Source organism: Corvus kubaryi, unplaced genomic scaffold, assembly GCF_017639235.1.
Source record: "Corvus kubaryi isolate FWS band 111438036 unplaced genomic scaffold, C.kubaryi_AGA036_p1.0 70, whole genome shotgun sequence".
NCBI lineage: Eukaryota > Metazoa > Chordata > Aves > Passeriformes > Corvidae > Corvus > Corvus kubaryi.
Window position 1 is genome coordinate 2,707,142 of NW_024582058.1, and position 19,416 is coordinate 2,726,557.

General features: G+C 49.7%; 2 protein-coding genes across 9 annotated transcripts in view; one reads left to right on the forward strand and one right to left on the reverse strand.

The window, feature by feature from the left end:
- The window catches only part of PAK5 (p21 (RAC1) activated kinase 5), a 162,736-nt gene extending 157,825 nt beyond the window's left edge, over nucleotides 1–4,911 (forward strand). For 5 of the 7 annotated variants that reach the window (XM_042049298.1, XM_042049297.1, XM_042049302.1 and 2 more), the window contains 2 exons: nucleotides 1,985–2,119; nucleotides 2,725–4,911. In XM_042049298.1, coding sequence (XP_041905232.1) covers nucleotides 1,985–2,119; nucleotides 2,725–2,880 — 291 coding nt within the window. In that variant the 3' untranslated portion in view covers nucleotides 2,881–4,911. The other 2 variants (XM_042049299.1, XM_042049303.1) reach the window with 2 other exon arrangements.
- A 3,060-nt stretch (nucleotides 4,912–7,971) lies between these two features.
- On the reverse strand, nucleotides 7,972–18,101 carry LAMP5 (lysosomal associated membrane protein family member 5). 2 transcript variants are annotated; one of them, XR_006019807.1, is made up of 7 exons: nucleotides 17,807–18,101; nucleotides 17,356–17,528; nucleotides 17,023–17,154; nucleotides 16,838–16,943; nucleotides 15,229–15,417; nucleotides 8,558–9,100; nucleotides 7,972–8,525 (listed from the first exon to the last, which is right to left on the reverse strand). XR_006019807.1 is itself a non-coding variant. In XM_042049308.1 (6 exons), exons 1-6 carry the CDS (start codon nucleotides 17,844–17,846, stop codon nucleotides 8,922–8,924), a joined length of 819 nt encoding a protein of 272 aa, XP_041905242.1. In that variant the 5' UTR covers nucleotides 17,847–18,101; the 3' UTR covers nucleotides 7,972–8,921. The 2 variants fall into 2 exon arrangements, 1 of the variants encoding a protein (XP_041905242.1); XM_042049308.1 differs by having other exon boundaries at nucleotides 7,972–9,100.
- Between the last annotated feature and the right edge of the window lie 1,315 nt (nucleotides 18,102–19,416).

The following is a 19,416-nucleotide window of genomic DNA, read 5'->3' on the forward strand; positions in this document are numbered from 1 at the left end:
TCCCTATGGCACCGAGGTGAGCACAGCGGGCACTGCCAGAGGGGATATCCCAGCCCCATGGAGCTCTGTCAGAGCTGTGCAGTTCGGAAGCACTTACACAGGTATGCTAAATAGCAGCAATTACGTTTGCCCCCGAGTGCTACATCTCGCCTGGTTTGAAAGTTATTTCCCCGAGATGAAGTCATTTAGCAACTCCATTTAGCGCTCTGAGCAGTGTAATGCCTTTACATACTTCGGTTTGGGGTGCTGTAGTAAAGGAAACTGGCCTCATTTGCGCATTGTGAGAGGCCCTGTGCTGCTCTTTAATATCAAGCCTGCAGGCTGGAGCTGCAGTCACAGGTGTGCACCCCTGCATGTGCCAAACCAGCAGCCTCCTCACACGCCCTTCCTGCACAGCCCGGTCACATCAGCATTTGCATAGAGCCAGTCTGCTTTCATCCAGCTAAAGCCTGCCATTCCCTTCCTCTGCAGCAGTGCCCGCAGAATCACAGGTCCTGTAGGGTCCCAAACCCCAGGGCCAGCTGGGTGGGTTGCATTGCCACCCTCTCTGGTAGGATTGGTCTCCGCATGGGCTCATTCCTTGCAGTCATGGCTGTCATTAGCTGAGAGACGGGGGTAGGAAAACCGCCTCTGTGGGAGCTATTTCAAGCGCTGCCAAATGTTCTGAGGCAAAGTGCACATTTTTACTGGAAGCCTTCAGAGGAGTCCAGCAAAGTGTGGGCACCCGGCAGCTCTGCAGTGCCATACCCCATCCTTTAGGCTGCTGTGAGTCACGGCACTCCTGCCCTGCAAAGCCTGGGAAGAGCAATCCCCTGTGCTGCGCTCAGCCGTGACAGTGACTCACAGCGGGGACACGGCTGCCTTTGCTCCTCTGTGTGGGGACAGAGCTGCTGCCTGAGAGTGCTGAGAGGAACAGCTGCAGAGCTCGACCCTGCCAGGCAGACAGAGCCAGGAACACGGATATGTTTCCACACGGGTACACATATCCATACCTATATAGAGTGTAGGTATATAGAAATACAGATACACACAGGGAAGGGGAGATGAGCTGAGCCAGGAGCTGCTCCATCCTCATGCTGCTCTGGCACGGCACAGCAAGAGCACCCTGCAGGCACTGCTCTGCACACTGCTCTGTACACTGCTCTGTGCTGTTGCAGGAGACATTCCAGGAATAATAGCATCAACTACTATTAGCCCATTAATAGCTCTGGGAGGATTAGAAAGTGGTTGAACTTGGGGCTACATTAAGTTTCCCCACCAGAAGGGAAAGAAAAAAAGGATTTAAAGCTAAAGGATAGTGTTGGCAAAAGAGCAAAAGCAGAATGAAGTGGCCCTGGCTGTATTTGGGCTGGCAAATGACAGGAATTACAGAGGATTGGGATTCTGGAGCAGCTCTGCAGCAGGCCAGAACTAAGAAAAAAAGTTGGGTTTTTTTTTTTTTTTTTTTTTTTTTTTGGAGCTGGAGCTGAATCACTTTCCAGAGTTCTCATATATTGTGTTACCTGTGCTGGCTGTAAACAGGCCTGGGTGTAGTGAGTGATTGCATTTGCCTTGGGGTCTTGAACGGAGTTCCTGTAGTCTTTAAGCTTCAGGGGAATAAAGTGATTTCACAGCTCTCCAGCAGCTGCAGAGCCAGCCTGGGGTTGGTGTTCAGTGGGTGCAAATCAGTGCAACTGGAATGCAGGGCAGCAAGACACAGCCTCTCCAAGGCACAGAGCTTCCAGTGGCCAGCACCTAAACCAGCTACAGACCCAGGTTTATAAATCCCTGCTAATCTATTTTGTTGAGGCGCTCAGTGCTCCGAAGGAAAATCATGGTTGGCTGGTTAAAAAAGGATGGATGGTGCTGGCTCTGCAGTCTGCTGGCTTAGACTGGCGGCAGACAGCAGCATGAGCTGGCTCCGGGGTTTGCATGGTCCCATGTGCTGAGCCTGTTGGCCCCCCTGCTCTGCCAGCAGTGTTCATGGCCCCTGTGTGTGTTCCAGGTGGACATCTGGTCCCTGGGCATCATGGTGATCGAGATGATTGATGGGGAACCCCCCTACTTCAACGAGCCACCGCTGCAGGCCATGCGCCGCATCCGGGACAACCTCCCACCCCGCGTGAAGGACATGCACAAGGTCAGGCTTCCTGTGGGGATCAGGGGTTTGCACAGTCACGTCTTCAGGAACACTGCAGGCACACATCTGCATGCCCAAATGATAACTTAGATCTCTAAGGCCCCACCTTGAGCAGGGGATCCTACACAGGATTCCTGTGGAGAGGAAGTGAGGCCAAAGCCATTAGTCATGGCCTTGTTTCTGCCTGACTCTGGCTTTGCTTTTGCAGCCAGTGGTGGCAAAGGGAGTTAGGCAGAGCCTCATGCTCCCTGTGCTTCCCACCCTGCCCAGGGACCAGAGTACATCAGCTCATCGGCCCTGCTGCAGGTGGGTTGGTACATCCATGCCCTGTGCCAAAGCCTTTGGGCACCTCCCAGTTTGGGTGTTGTTTCCATCAGACTTGAGCCCTCAGCCTACCTTAATGCTTAATTGGGTACCCCAGTGGTACCCAAATACTTCAAACATTAGCAGCACATCAAAGACCCACAGCCCTTCAGCTCAGCACAGCTGTTGCCATAGGGAAGATCAGAGTGTCCCTTGTCTTCCCAAGAAACCAGCATGCACAGAGCTAGCCTAGCTGGAACTGGGTGTTTCTGTCCAGCCCTAATGCCAGTGTGGTGTTTCAGGTGTCCTCGGTCCTCCGGGGCTTCCTGGACTCGATGCTGGTGCGGGAGCCCTCACAGAGAGCCACGGCACAGGAACTGCTGAGACACCCCTTTCTCAAACTGGCTGGGCCCCCCTCCTGCATTGTGCCCCTCATGAGGCAGCACAGGCATCGCTGAAGCTTTTTGGGAAGAGGTCAGTGCAGAGCCTGGCTCATGGCCATGTGGGAATGCCAGCAGTTGTGTGGGATCCGCAGGCAGGGAGGAGGAAAACCTTGTGAAGGAAACCAGCCCTGCGGAAATAACGTGGTGTTTAAAGAACCCCAAAGCCCAGGCAGTGCCCTCTGTGCTCCCTGTGTGCCAGGGACAGGGAGCAATCCCGGCCAGGCTCCCAGCACTGCTGTCTGCTGGGCCATCCAGGCAGAAGGCACCAAATGCCAACGTTGGAAAGGTAATTTTAGCAGAGGAGAGCACAGCCAGAGCGAAACATCAGAACTTTAGTGCAGGCTACAGCACTTCTGTTTTAGAAGAACACTTTTCTGACAAAACAAAGCACTTTTTATCTCAGTCAGAGCAGCGCAATGTATTTTGCAACAAGTTTGTAATTTTCTGTACAGTACGTTTTGATAACTTGCAGTACTTTGTCATGTAACTGTTGTGTTAGTTGAAGTAATAAGTGTAACTTAGCAAGAATTTGAGAAGATGAAGTTTCCTACTTTTTTAACCCTTTTGAAAACAGGAAAAAAAAAAAAAAAGAAACCACAACCACCTTTAGGAAGTTGTAAGGTTTTGCAGATTTCCCATGGGGTGAGGAGGGGGCTCATCCCGCCCTCACAGAAGCTGGAAGAGCAAAGGATCACTGATGCTGGTGGGAGCACCTGGCTTGGGGCACTGGGTGCCAGTGGCAGTCCCTGCTCTGCTGAGGGCCAGCTGTGGTCAGGGGCTCCCCTTTCCCCCCTTGGCCCAAGGGGCCTCCCAGGCCGGGGTGATCCCTCTCTTTTTCTGCCACCACACAGCCAGTTCTGCCACCACAGAAGCCTCCACTATTTCTGTCATGCTCTGGCAGTGGAGAGGGAGGGCAGGAGCCCCTCCTCCTATCCCAGCGGGATCCTGGAGTTCCAGCAGAGCCGGGGGATGGGAGGGGATGGGATGCGCTGCCAGGCGTTTGCCGTAGAGGAGAAGTCGTGCTGCTGTCTAGACCTTTCTGAATGTTGATGCAACAGTTGACTACTGCGGTACAATTTTGTGTTATTTGTTGGATGACTTTGCATGTTAACTGTAGGCCTAATAGATTTGCCTTTAAAATTTTTAGAAGTGCTTCATAATTATTTCAATGAGAAATTAATTTTATTTATTAATGATTAGTTGTTCTTAATTCTGTATAATACAAAAGCCATGTTTTTCAAGTTTGTTTTTTTTTTTCTTACTGACCTCATTTTATGGTATCTTTAAGAACCACAAAGCCAACTTTGTGAAAACACAGTTTCTTTCTTATTATGGAATTTCATAGTTAATAAATTAATTGTTATTTATTGTAGTAAATTATAACCAAACATCTAAACCTGGCAGGAGCTGTTGCTTAAAGATCTTCCTCTGGAAGAAAAGAGTTGCCAATAGTAAAGAAGCTCCTTTAGTTCTGCCCTTAACTTAAAGAGTATTTGGAGGGAGAGAAGAAATTTTAAAAAGAGAGAAAAAAGGAGATGAAGATGATCTGGAACATGGAATAGATGTTCTTACATCTGTGTCTTATCCCCACTGCTCTCTCTTCCCAACCCTGTTTGCACATTCTAAGAAGACACTGAAGAAAATGTGTTTGGCTCCCGCCGCCCCACAGCTCCCGGAGCCCACCCGGCTGGGAGCAGCACCCACAGCCTCCCAGGGCTCTCTTTTGTAGTCTTGACAACTCAGGAAACCAGGCTGCACCAGTCCAGGCAATGGCATATGGCACAACTTAATACTAGCCACAAAATTAACTTTTTTAACCATCTTTGAATAAAAAAATGGGGTTGGTGGGGGTTTTTTCTTCAATATTCAGCACATTTTAGGCTGTACAAGTGAAGAATTTTCTGCAACTTTCTTATCATTAGATACTTTAAACAGTGTTCATTGAGTTTACTGAGAGTTTTGTCGATTTTGAAGGGGGTTTTTTGTGAACACCAGCTACTGGTGAGACAAAGGCACATGCAAGTTAAATAAATTAATTAATAAACACTTTAAGTTTCAGTGTGGGTTTTTTTTTACCATGCCTTTTTTCTAGTTTATAGATTTGACTCAGTCCCACAGTATTGGACCAAGCAGATAACAAGGAAAAAAAGTGTGTTCTTATATATCTATATGATACACATACATATATAAATAAATAGATACATGTATATAAACAGTGATTTATAGAGCTGCCTCAAGTGATTTCTAAGTGTCAGTGCATTTCCACCTTCTTTTCTCTGCCCCTTAAATAATCCCTTTCTTTTTTTGCCTTACACATCCCTAATTTTTAGCTCACAGCTGTTGATCTCTCACACCTACTGAGAGCAATTCCTCCCTGTTGATCTCTCACACCTACTGAGAGCAATTCCTCCCCGTTCTCCCAGTAGCATCAGTCAGCTGATGAATCTACAATGTTATTTGTAAGACTTGAAGATAGCAAATGAGGATTTATATTACTTTTGGGTGCTGACGTCAGTAAATACTTCAAAATACATTGAAAAAATGTAATGCCATCACCTAAAAACAAACAAACAAGGCATGTTAAGAGCATCCAATCACTCAGAAGCTGAGGCTGTGCTCCAGGTATGGTGGGATATTCCAATGAAATATTCCCACCTGTCACTAAGGAATGATGGCTTTTTCTGAGCTCACAGCTCTAAAACTATTCCCAAATACTCATAGTAGCAGAGGCCAGGACATTTACTGACTATGTCAGCCCCCTCCTCAGCAATACATCAATAAATTATAATTAAAGTTCTAATCACAAGTACTCTGTAAGTCATTAGCAGCTGCTTTAGTAAGTGCTTAATTATTACAGGTTCTTACAGAGCTCAGTAGGGTGATAAGGTGTATTTATCCACCTTCTACTGCTGTGTTCATAAACATCTATAAAGCAAAGCTTTCAATTTGCAACTCACCCATAAAAAGCCATCAATGAATGAGAGCTAAATACAAAATTAAATCACAATAAAGTGCTGCCATCCTCAAGATGCTGCTGCAGCTTGACAGGCAGGAGGGAAGCTGGACATAATCTCTCTCATAAATAATTTTTCATAAATAGACTTGAAAAGCTTAAAGCAATGGAAAAATCAGGTCAATTTCAGTAAGTTTTGGCAAAAGGATGGAAAGAATTAAAAGACTTAAAGGGTTTTCACCCAAAACCGGAAATAACTTTTTTTTTTTTTTTCAACCAAGATACATCAGTTTGGGACACGAACTCACCGACCTGAAATTATTGTTTCTTTTTCCTTTCTTCCCCAAAAAGGAAAAACATTTCAGTCCAACAAGAAACCAATATTTCCTGTCAGTTCAGAAAATCAAGAAATTAATTATTTTATTCCTGGAACTCCAGTCCCTAGTAGCTTACAGACACACTTGCCCCCTGAAGGTGATGCCAGGTGCTTCCTAAGGGAAACCCTCATCTGACATGAAAACCAGCAAATGTCCTTCAAGTCTGTGGGCACAGGACCTGCATCAGCTTCTGGGGGCGGGGGGGTTGTCCCCATCCACTGGCCACCACCTCAGTGCTCTGGCCAGTGCACAGGCACCAGGATCAGGCAAGGACAGTCTCTGTGAGTGCCCTGACAGGGTCAGTGCAGGGTGAATTAAAAACAGTTCACAGAGTCCACCATAAATGAGCCTTTTCTCCATCTTAAATCCACACAGCTGTTTGAGAGCATCTCCCTGTTACACCAGGCAGGTCTTGCTCACGGGTGCAACAGAAGAAGCAACGCCAAGGGACTGAGACCCACCAGCAGCTTTACCTGGACAAGGCACAGCCACCTCCCAGAGCAGCCTGGGAATGGTGTCCAGGCAGCAGCTCTATCCCTGGCTACTGCCCATCCTGCACTAATACTCAGCAGCTCAGCCAAGCCCCAGGTTCTGCTGCCTTTTATAGCTCCATGTGAACCCCCTGAACATCCCCCTCTTCCAAGGGAGGAAGCCAGCCAGGTGGGAATATCCTCTTAGGGACCAGGATGGCTCCAGTTGGGTGCAATTTCTCCCATCATTTCCACAGCCACCTTGCCAGAATGTCCTATCCAGGAGACAAATGACAGTGGAGGGGCTCCTCTGGCATCTGCAGCTCAGCTGTTGGCTTCCTTTCTTTATTTAATCATTCTTTGGGATGTCACAGTAGCAGATGTGCCAGGCTGATGGGAGCTGGCCGGGAGAGCCCTCCTGGCCCCCGGGCAGAGACGGGTGAGGCAGGACAAAGCTCCTCTCTATTAAGGATGAACCTTTAATCCTTTTATTCACCCTCCTGATACCTCTGGCTTTTTCTAACTGCCTCTAAAAGAACCTTTCTATTTCTTTGTTAATTATCAGCTCATTGTACACAGTGGCACTTGGTCAGCCTAAAGCTCACCTAAGACCCTTTCTCTGGAGTTTTAAAGGAAAAGGGCAAAGCCACAATCATCATTAGTGCCATAATTTTGCTTCTTGCATCCAAATGAGGAAACAGCTGAGCATAACATTGAAATGAGACCAGAAATAAGACAGGACTGAAGGAAGGCTTGTGTTGCATCCACCTTCATCAAAAAAACCTATACAGTTTGGAGGAAACTACAGCATTAAAAAACATTTAAGTAAGTTTCTTCTCTTGCCTTTTCCCAACACTGAAATTACTATTTTTCTTTGCTTGAGTTTTAAGCTGAAAGAAAACAGTCAAGCCTCTGTTTGAATTAAATCAGTTTAAGAGCAAGGAAGTATTTTCCATACCCTAAATTAAGACAAGGCCTGGACTAAATCCTGCTGAGGTAACACCAGAGCCAAGGGGAGTCAAAGGATTCAGTGGGAACTGGACGGTACCAGAATAAAACACATCACTGCCCACACAACACATGGGAAAAGCAACCAAGAGATAGAAGAATATTAGAAACAACCAACAAATCACAGAATACTGAACCACCACATCTTCACCAAGCCATTTGCAGCAAAACCACTGCTGGAATAAATCCTACATGTAACATCCACTCAGATGATGTATTTGTGCTCCAATTCCATTTGGTACCATGGAGTGAGTACAAAGCATTACATCATTTCAAAATAAGAAGGCAAATCAAGTATTATATATATACATGTTTTAATTAATTTTAAAAATCACCTACATTTAAGGATAGATTTCAAGGGTTCCCTAATATTTTTCTGTTACATTAGATTAAACCTGAATAATCTGCATAGTAACTTTAACATTACTGTTTTCTTTTTCTCTTTTCTTTTTTTTTTTTGTTTTGTTTTGAAAATTATCAGTTGCAGGTAGCAATGTAACATCTCAACCACAATCACAATACGTGCAGGATGCCCAGCCAGAAGCATTTCTCAGTTGACTTGCAGTAGCACGGCACTTTATAACTTGTGTATCAATACTTTTTTTTTCTTTTTTAAGTTTAGTTCAGATGTGGCTCAAGAAGCAAAAACAAACTTTCTTCACTCAGTCTCAAGTGTGTGGGGTCAGCTCCACCGCTGTGATCTGCTCCATTGGAGTTTCTGACCTTGAATTTCTATTTTTTTTTTTCAAAGCACACCTGCATTTGCCTCCATGTTTTCCTAACATGAGTGCAAACTTAAGGATGTGGTTTGAGTCCCTTCATTAGAGGGCCTGAATGAACCCTGTGCAATGGCTCTGTCTCCCAGCCCTGCTTCCTGCATGGACAGGAACGTGGAGGGCTAAATGCTCCAAAGGTGATGCAGGGGGAGGTAAGAATCTCTTGAGACGGGAAAAAGGGAAAAAATAAATAAAAAAGCTAATTCTGTTCCCAGTGTGAAACTCTGACATGTGAAGCATTTCTGTTTCCAGATGATCAGCCCAGCTGCTTAAGAAGGTATTCAAACCACCTACAGACACCGAGTCTCCTTACAGAGTCTGTTAAAGCCAAGCCTCAGCTTGAGTGTCTCCATGAAATACTCAGGATTAGGTGCTGTGAATACCATCTCTTGCCCCTCCAGAACCTTTCCTCGCCCACAGAAAAAAGTGCTTTTTCTACCTGATAAACACTCGGGTTGCTTGGTCCTGCTCCCTATCCCATGTGTTTGTACTGAGATCTGTCCCGAGGGATCTGCACCTGGCTGGCTGTCAGCTTGTGGTGGATGTGGTAAATGCCGAGGGTGACCACGATAACCAGCCCCAGGATCAGTCCCAGGATCAAGGGCAGGGTTTCTTCCAGCTGCTCCCTCTGGTCCACCGGGCACTTGTGTTCTGCAGAGAAAGAAAGAGGGGAAAGAGGGACGTGACTGAGACGCTGCCAGCCTGAGCTGCTGCCGCGGTGGCTCCCCAGACACGGCTCCACGCAGGACGGAGCGGCAGCAGCCGCCAGCGGAGCCCTGGGGAGAAAATCAATTGCTTTGGAGCAAGTGGAATCAGTCACAACGCAGGGATGCAGGGAGAGGCAACATCCATCAAACCAGCCCACGCACTGGAAAAACACTTTCATGCCCATAAGCTCAGCCCTCTCTGCCACACATCAATGGCCTTGTTGGGAATGGGGCGGCCAAAACCTGGGTTTCCTGACTGACTGAAGGGCTGCTTTGTTGATTCAGTTATAGAGCCTGTAGAGGCCTCAGCATCAGTAAGTCTTTAATTCTGCACCAGAGTCACCCAGCACATCATTCAGAGATTTCCCCCCTATCTGCAATTTGGCAGAGGTCCAACAGCATCACTCCCCCCTCTCTGTGAGCTCCCCACAAACACGGCCCTGGCAAAGCACAGGGTCACACAGCACCCCAGCACCCCACATGGTCCATCAAGTACAGCAAAGGAGGAGCAGAAGCAACATGAGCTGTGCCAGTGTTTTTCTCTCTGGCTGATGAGTCTGCCTTAGCCTAATAAACCGCTGGAAAATAGCGATACAATGGGAAAACACTTTTCTATTGAGCTTGGAAAGACCACTAAGGTCATGAAATGTGTTACACTGGTAATCCTGGCTCAGCTCTCTTACACTTCCCAGAGTCTACTGCAGGCCTGAGTGACAGGATCATGATGTACTTTTTTCTCCACAGGATTGTTGCTTCTCCATGCTGATGGACAGGCAGAGCCCATGCTGCTGAGATGGGGCTGCCAGGCTAAAAAGAAGAAAAATGCCTATTCTGGAGAAAAAATAAAAGGTTACATGATACAGGAAGAACAATTCTCTGGCTCATGTTCTTCATTGCACTAGAAATGTGCTGAAAACAATGACAAGTTTAAGGAAAAAAAACCCATGGAAAATAGAAAGGCTGTGTATTAGGTGAGTGAATACAAAGGGCACCATGAATTCCCCCCCTTGGTAAAGACTGTCCAGATGGGTTCCCTGGGCAGCTGATTGCAGAGATCTGCAATAATCACGAAGAGCAAATGCTCCACAAATCTAACAGCATGTGGCAAAGAGCAGGAAAAACCCAGAGACCCCCAGGCCCAGGCAGGAGGTGACAGCAGGGACACTTCTCCAGTGGTGCCAGCACCTCCAGGAGCTTCACTGCGTCCTGGAGTACAGCCTCCTCCCAGCACCAGGCTCACAGCGATGCCATAAGGAAACATTTCAAGCTGTAAATGAGGTGAAACAAAAAAAAGCAAAAGTAAATGTAGTCTAACACAAAAGAATGTCCTTTTCAGTTCCAGTTGCTCACTGTTTCACCAGAGGAGTGATTAATCACCAGGACTGTGGTACAGGCGATTCAGCAATTGCTGCAATGCAGGGGTTTTGTTTGTTTGTAGTAAGGAGAATGGGGGGGAAAAATCCTGATTATTATTTAGCTCCCAAAATTGGGTTTCTAGTGCTCTGTGGAATGGTTCCCAGTTAAGGATATGAAGGCCTGAGCAGCTCATAGGGACACAGCCCAGGCTGAGCTGACTGCAGGAAAAGCCACGCACAGGGCAGTGCTGTGGGGCCTGGGCTGCTCTGACCCCACTCCCCACTGGTACAAAGCAGCACCCTTCCCACGGGAAGGATCCAGGCTCCAGGAGCTCCTGTGCACCCTCCCACATGGCCACAGACAGTGTGCTGAGGTGCCAATGAGCAGATCACAGTGGCTGGACACAGATTTTTGCTTTGGAAGTGGCTTAGCTTAAACCCTACAGAAGATGGAAAGAAACTGCTAGAAACCCAACTGAGAGGACTCCCCTGTGCTCAAACACACCAGGTTTGCCCGTGCACCTTTCCCTAAACAGGAACGATCCAGCGTTTGCAGGAGAACAGGCTGGACGTGGGGGGCTGCAGCCAGTGGAGAAGGCAAAGCTAAAAGCACCAGTGCAGAGAACAGACCCAGCTCTGAAGCCCCACTTGTAACATTTGAATTGCACCAGCTTTTGCCAAAGCAAACCAGCTGCAGGGCACAAAACACACCAGAGGATGTGGCCGGAGCTCCGGGGTCCACAGAAAGCCACGGCTGTGTTTAAGTGTCTGTGTCATGACTCAAAAAGGTGTCAATTCTTGCAAGCAGCCAAAGAAGAGAGTTCTTTTTCCTGACACTTTTTAAAAGAGGATTAAAATAAAATTAAAAAATAAATAAAGCCAACAGGAAAAAAAAAGCCAAACAAATCTGTCAGTCTCCAGCAGCACAACCCCAAACCCAGCTGGACCTGCTGCACCTCCGCAGGCAGAGCAGCTGCCTCTGCCCTACCCACACTTTCTCCTTGCTAGAAACATCCATTTTCTCCTTTTGGAGGAGACGCCAAAGCCTGGGTTCTTTGGAGAATATAGGGGGAATGGGAATGGGGTTGGGAGGACTCAGCACAAAAGCACTGGGAAGGGTTCAGCACAAACACATCTGCAGCAGAAGTGAGGCTCTCTGGGTGCTGACTGCTAGGAGGATGAATTTTCTATTTTAACATTAACATTAAACCACATAGTTTTATGACAAAAATATTTTCACATGGATAACAATGTACTTTAACGTTTTTACAGCATTTTTCACCCCAAGAATTCAAAGCAAAGGCACTGAGGTCCACAACACTGCAGGAAGGCAGGCAGGCAGCTGGTATCATTCCTGTCCATCAGCACAGGAAAAGGCAAAGGGGGAGCAGGAGGGGAGAAGGGTTTGCATAATGTCCATGGCAGACTAATTTGGACATTGAACCCCATCAAGTATGGGCAGGCTGATGCTTGACAAATGAAAGCATTGGGAACTGCTACGATTTCAAAATTAATGACCCTGCAGGAAAACAGCCCTCTCTCTCAAATTTTCCCCAGTATTTCACTCCAGGTCGCAGGGATCTCAGAATTTCCCAAATTGCTGGGATTTACCCTTAGTCCAGGGAAGCAAAAAGGTCCCTGATAAAAAGGGGAAAGTTCAGGTGATGCCGGGAGTTTTGCTGCATCCCGAACACGGCGGGGTCACCCCTTTGCCAGGGCGGTGTCACCCCCAGTCCCTGCCCCATGGAACCCCAACTGCCGACAGATACACAGGAGGTGTTTAGGTACATTCCTTACTGTTCCTTTGTGCTGTGCCTCCTCCCAGACTCGTGTACTGCCACGGTTTCTATGGTGAGTGCTCGTCCAATTCCAGTACCAGGCTGTGAAACCACCTAAGAGCTCATTTTCCTCTTCCAGAATCCTTCTGCAGAGCAAACACCGCAAAAAACCCAGCAAAAGGCACAGCGTCCTCCCGCCGGCACGAGCACGAGCCTGAGCATCAGCACAGCGATTGTCCAAAGGGGTGGAAAAACAGCCCAGCTGTGTCTGACATGACAAGATTTTTGAGATTTTGAGATTGGTGTTTATAAGTAAATAGCTTACCAAAAAAATTAAGAAAAGAAACATCAGGTGCTTTTTTAAAAGTGGCCACATAGTTTGGTTCAAAGGAATCTTGAGAAAATGTGGCCCTCAGCTGGGAGGTCTCAATTCACTCTGAGCCACCCCAGAGTCCTTAATTCTCAACTGTATCCCTTTGTATTTGTATTTTTCATCATATTGCTTTATATTCAGATATTTACCTATAAAATCAAAAGAGCTGACAGTTTCTCTGGAGTTCTTTTGTCAGTTTAAATCATCTCACACCCTCTTGAACCAGCTCTCATTTTACTCATCTTCTAAGCTGAAAAATATACACACAATTTCCCTATTAAAAAAAATTGGTGATCTCTGAATGAAAAAATTTTCTGTTGCTTCTGTATTGAAAAATAAAATTGCAAATATATATATATATGGATTTGTGAAGGTTGAAAGCAGTGTCTTAAAAAAAAATAAAATACTCTAGCACATGACTTTAAGCATTCAAAAAACCCAAAAACAATCCAATCGCTCCCTACGAGCTTTTTAACCTATCCCTGCCAGGACAGTGTCAGGACTAATGAAAAAAACCTTTTCCCCATTTCTTTGTGGAAAAAGGGCCTCGATCCTCCTGCGTCTCAGCGATTCTTCTGCTCTAGCAGGTCTCTTTCTCTACTCTAAAATATTTTAAAATGTTCTGCAGCTTGTTCATAATTAATAGGAATTTTACCTAATGGGAAATTAATGAACCAAAAAGGAGAAGGCTAATTACTATAATTTAAGATTGGCAGTGATTCTCAGACCCCACAAAGGATCCCGTTTTGCCATGAGTGTGCCAAGGACGAGCTCGGCTGGTGGGGACATGCCGCTGGGAGAGCGGCAGAGCCCTGGATAGAGCTCCATTGATAAATCACCTCCCAGGATTTCTGACCACCCTCTCCAGGTGCTCTCTGCTGCTTAACTTCCAGTGGAATTCAACAAAAAGGAGTGTAATTGAATACTTAGAGCAACAACAACAAAAAACCCCATTGAGCTTAACAAAGAGAGAAGCCATGCTGTTCTCTGGAGGAGGAATTCCCTCCATGTGTTTAAAAACTGCTAAACCAACATCAACTCTTTGTGTCCTAGAGAAAAAAAACCACCCAACTACAGCAACAAAAAAAAAACAAAATAGAAACAAATTTACTGCCTGACAGAAATGAGCATATCATGAAAACAGCAGGTAGATTCCTTTGACAATGAGCTCTGAGTTTGGTTGTTTTAACTGGGAGCTCTCAGACTTCACAAATTTAGTATCACAGAGACACAGACTTGCATATTTTAAACATGCTGTTCTCAGCCTCTAAGCTCTGCCCACCCAAACCCTGAGTGCAGGAATCCTGGATCCACAGGAGAAAGGAGAGGGTAAACATACGCCAACAAAAAAAATTAAGCAAACTATTAGGATCTACTTTTTTCTCCCTGTAAATCTACGAAAAAATGTGGTACTACTTTGATACAAAAAAACTCTGCCCACAGAGAAAACCTACTCAGTGTTACACTGGCCTTGCCATGAGTAATTCAACCACGCAGAGCTCTTCCAGAACCAGCACATGCAACAGCATGAATTTACTACATCAGTCAGAGGATGCGAGTCGTGAGTGCAACCACTCAGCTCTGCAGTCACTGCTAGCTTTTATTGTGTTCCAAAATATTTCCCACATGCAAAATAATAAAGCTTCACATTTTTAATGCTAGCTTCAATACCACCATTTTCTAACTCATTATTAAAAGAGTTGGCTATTATACACTTTATTTGCACCTGGTTACAACAAAGGGCTTGACTAATTGTAGTGCTAAGGCAGCACTATGAGATGGGACTGGTCTCACCTAATCCAGATGAGCATGTTTACACTGCCTCATTCAACCTGATGGGAAAGCCAAGGGGGAGCCAGGGACAAGGAGCACCGTGGGTTCCCCAGGACGAAGGAAGCTAAAACTGCAGGAATCCTGTCCCACAGCAGCATAGCTGCTGACTCCAGTGCAACCCTTTGACACAAACAGCATGTTTCACCTAAGGTTTTCTTTTATCCACCACGGATGTTGGAGAATTCCAGAAAAGGAATGGCATCCCGTGTTTTTGGTGCTCGAGTAGCCTCACTGAAGTCCCTGTTACGCTTCGTTCACCCTCACAACGAGCGTTAATCAAACTGAAGCCAGGAACATGCACCCCCAGTGTCTTTTGCCACTGCAGCCCCAAGCTTTCTTTCAGTGTGCAGCAGCCCTAAGAAGACCCTGGGGCTGTGCTGAAGCATTTTTGTGCTGCAGAGGAGACACCTCAGCCTCACAGGACTCCCCAGGGATGCTGCATTGGGGCTTGCTGGCAATCTGACTCTACAAGTCCTTACAGAAGCCAACATACATACAATGAGATAGCCCGCGTTTTGGTAGCTGGGCTGAATTTGAAAAACCTTTTTGGGGACCACAGAGGCAAGGAATGGGCTGGAGGGACTGCAGGGAGCACTGGTAACAGGCTGGAATGAGGGGAAGGTTGCTCTGAAAAAGGTGGGACCCAAATTCCTTCAGTACATTGCAACATCCCCAAAGGCTGCAGCAGCATCAGCACCTCGGGAATGCAGTACATGCCTTTCCTGCTCCTTACCTTCACTGAAGACAAAATCCGCAGGGATGTCGAAGGGCTGGAGCCGCACTTCCGACAGCAGGAGCTGCACAGACTTCTGGTGGTCGCTGGAGACGAGGGAGATGGTCTGCTGCGCCTGGCACTCGTAGGACCGCCCGGCGGGGGTCACCAGGGCTGAGAGCCGGTGCGAGCTGGCCGTGTGCTTCCCGGCTGGCCAGGGGACACAGACAGGTCAGGCCCCGGCCCCAGGCACTGAGGGGCCTCCATGAACAGAGGCAATGAACCGAACGGGTGGGTGACGCGGCTGGGGTGCAATGCGGCAGCAGCCCAGCTGCTCCTGGAGTGTCCTCCCGGGGTGGGACCCTGCTTTCGGTGTGACACCCCACACAGCCAGGGCAGGTCCCACACCGGGATTGCCTCCTGCAAGCAGGAACACACGGCTGCAGCACACGGTCCTGCGGCACAAAGGGCAGAGCTGGCTCTGCTGCCACCAGCTCCGCTCCTGTCACAGCACCTGGAGTCCACAATGTTGGAGAAATGGTTCCCGTTTGTACAGACTCAGGGTTCAGCCTGGGACTGTGCTGATACTCCCTACATTTGGGAAACAACCATTTCTGCGGATGCACTTGGGCTCTCAGACCAGGTGGGAAGGAGCAGTGCCATCGGGGACCACACCACAAAGCAAGACAGGCCATAAAACCTTTCCTGAAAATATAACATGACCATTTCACCCAAGTATAAATTATGAGAAAATATTTTCCCATCACACCAAGCTTGTTTTACAAGCAAAGGCCAAATGTGGCTGAGCCAGGTGGAATGAGGAATATCTTCCACCTCCTGCTCTTCTGCAGCCCTTTGTTCCCCTCCAGCAGCACAAAAAGGCAATCAGTACCTCGCATTGGCAGGGGCTGATGAGGCACGGCCACCACTGTGTTTTGGGGACTCAAACAGTGGAAACACCAGTGGAAAAAACAGCCCCAAAACCAGTGTGTCTTATGGCAACAACCCTAAACACCCTATTCGCTAGAGTTGGAAAATCCTGAGGGAGAATGATTTGCAAACGACAGTATTTCATTTTTCAATTCAAGGCAACACATTTCTGAGCAGAAATGAAATAAAAACAAAATGAAAGCCAAAAGAATGGAAACCCAGAGAGAAAAGAGGAGGCTGCTGGTTGTGGAGGCGTATAGGGGTATGATACTGATGTCAATCTCAGTTATCTTGGGAAACTGCTGCTTTCCCACCTATTCAACCACCATCAGGATTAACCTTAAAACCAATCTCCCACAGGAAAGGAAACAAGCTTTTCCAGCCCAGGTGTCTCTCCCTGCCCCACCCCCTCAGGCCCTGGGTCCCACACGACAGCCCGGGCAGCGCAGCAAACGGGCAGAGCTGGGCTCTCCCTCCCACGGCAACCGCGGTGATTAAAACCAAGGAAAAAACAATGAAGGAAAAAATAATACGCGGTTTAAAGCCGGCAGCTAGTCCGGGCTTTGTCGGGTGTGTTTGTGGTTTCCTTTTTCCCCTAAGCTGAATTTAGCAAGTAGCCCGGGGGTGCTCCCCTCCCAGCCCAGCATCACGCTCGCTCGCCCTCCGGGATCTGCCTTAAATCCCGACTTCGGGCGCTTACGACTGACGGCATCCTTGAAGTAGGTGCGCTCGGAGGTGTCGTAGGTGAACTGGATCCGGCTGAGCCTCCAGGACGCCTCCGGCCCCCGGGACGTGTTGTGCCCCTCCTGGCGAGACAGAGCTAGTCAGGACCCCGCGAAGCCGCCGCGTCCCCGCCCCAGCTCCCGGCGTGCAGGGAGCCCATACCTTCAGGAAGGATAGTTTGAGGGTGTACGCTTGGTCCAGCCACGAGAGCTCCAGCTCCGACTCGTTCATGCCGCACTTGCCCTTCATCTCGGCACCCCGCGACAGCGGGATATCGGCTTGCTCCGTGATCAGCTGCAAGCAAGGAGCGGAGCTCAGTGAGGCGACCTCCGGGTCCCCCTGGGCGTCCCCGGGCCCCCCACTGCCCCGGCTGAAAATCCTCGGAGGGGATAAAGGACTTTCCAAAAGTACCTGCGGATGCGTGTGTGTGCCCCCTGCCATCCCCCGTCCTGCCGGAGCCCCCGACCCGCCGGGCCGCCCTCGGCCCCCACTCACATCCACATAATTGCTGGCCCACACGTCATAGGGGACGATAAACTTGGCGGCGAATTCGGCCATGAGACACGTCGTCCGGTTTTCCCGCACCACGAAGATGTCCTTCTCGGGGTTAGGGGAGAGCCCGGAGAGGTTTTCAACTTCTTGCTCGGCGGCCAGGCGAGCCGCGGCGTCTGCGGGCACAGCGGAACTAAGAGCCGGCAGCCCCGGGCCCGGCGCCCCGAGCCTGTGCCGCCCACCCTAACACCCCCCGCCACCCCCGAGCCCGCTGGAGTAAGCGACTCTACCGCGACGGGGCTTCCCTGTCGCGACAGAGCAGGTGAAGGAGATGAGGCAGCCACTGGCGGTACTGCGGGACCGGTGCCGTGACAGCGCCGAGTTTGTGTCAGCGCCAGCGGCTGCCTCGTCGCGACACGGCTCCGTGTCGCGACTCGCCACCCCAGGTACTCACGCAAGATGAAAAGCAGCCCTGGGAGGCGCCCCCCGGCCATCCTCCCTGCTCGGTCCCGGCGTGGCCGCGGCTGCTGCAGCTGTTCCTCCAAAAGGTCCGCTCCGGAGAAAAGAAAAAAAAAAATTAAAACAAAAAGGATGAAAAAAAAGCCGCACACCTCGTTTCTCAGGAGCCACACAGGCTGCAAAAGCACACTGCTGCGGAGTGGCGGGGAGGAGGGACGGGGAAAGTGTGTGGGTGTGCGAGGAGGAGGGGAGATGCCGGCGGAGCTGATGGAGCGCCCACGCCGAGGAACGGGGCGGGCGTACGCGTAGCCGGGCGGGGAGGCGGGAAGGAGGGATTCCCCCCCTCCGGCGCCCCGCCGCACCCGCGGAGGGGCTGCCGGGGATCCCCTGCGGGGACCTCGGGCCGCCCGTCGTGGCGCTGGAGCCCAGCGGGTCTCCCGCCGAGCGCTCCCGCTCCCCCGGCACGGTCGGCGCTGGGAGCGGGGCCGGGATCCCTTCGCCCCGGGGTCGCGCCGTCCATCGCTGCCGGAGAGGCCGGGGGGTGGAGGAGGGGATATCTATTCCAGCGCCGGCTGCTCACTGAGCGTCACTAATTTCGGTGAAGGCGAACAGCTGCTCCGCGTGTTAATTCAGGAAGAAACGTGCAGCTATTTTTGTGTGGCAAGGTCAGAAGCAAACCCGCCTCCTTCTGTGAACGGCCATCGACACACCTGAGCTCTAAGATGTCGTGACAAACCACAACACGCATCGTAACATAAAACCCAACAGGCCCAGCCGGGTGCATTAAAACAGAAACAACATCGGCCGTGCCTGTGCGGGGCGTTTTTGAGGGGAGACAGGCAGGAGGTCACACCTAGGGTGCGCTTCGGAGGTGGGACAGGTGCCAGCTGAGCCAGGGCACTCGGGGGTTTGTCCCTGCCCCTCGCAGGTGGGACAGGTGCCAGCTGAGCCAGGGCACTCGGGGGTTTGTTCCTAGCCGGGTCAAGGATGCGGGAGAGCGAGGCCCGGCGCTGAGCGGAGAGTGGGCTGCGAGGCGGGGTGAGAGCAGAGCGCACCCCTTCCCTGGGCAGGGAGGGCTGCCCGCCGCCTGCCCTGCCCGGGGGCCCTCAAGTCCCCGTCAGCCCAGCGCCTCCCTCGCTCTCAGCCCGGGGCAGGGGCGGCAGGCTGGCGGCAGCGGGGCTGCGGGAGGAGCGGGTGTTCCCAGCCCGGAGCGCCGGCTGCGCTGCCGCTCCCTGCCCGGCTGCGAGGTAGGAGCGCGGCCGACTCCCGCGCTGCTCCCTCACTCCGGCTGGTGCGACGTTGAAATATTTCTTCCCACCTCTCATCGGGACCTTTTCTTGGAGCTTTAACGCGCTGCCACTCTCGCCCCGGGACCAGGAGCACATCCAAATATTTGCGATTTACAGCGACACCAGTCCCAGGAGCAGCGGGGATGAGGAGCCCTACACTGAGGATGTTTTTTTGGTAAAAAGCCAAAGGGACAGCAGCGATCCGTGATGGCATTACGTGGATTCACTACCAGTTCACATTTCTAGTTCAGGAAAAGGCATCTAGAGGAAACGGTCCAGGGTTTTGCAAAACAAGATACTGCAAGGTGAGTTTTGA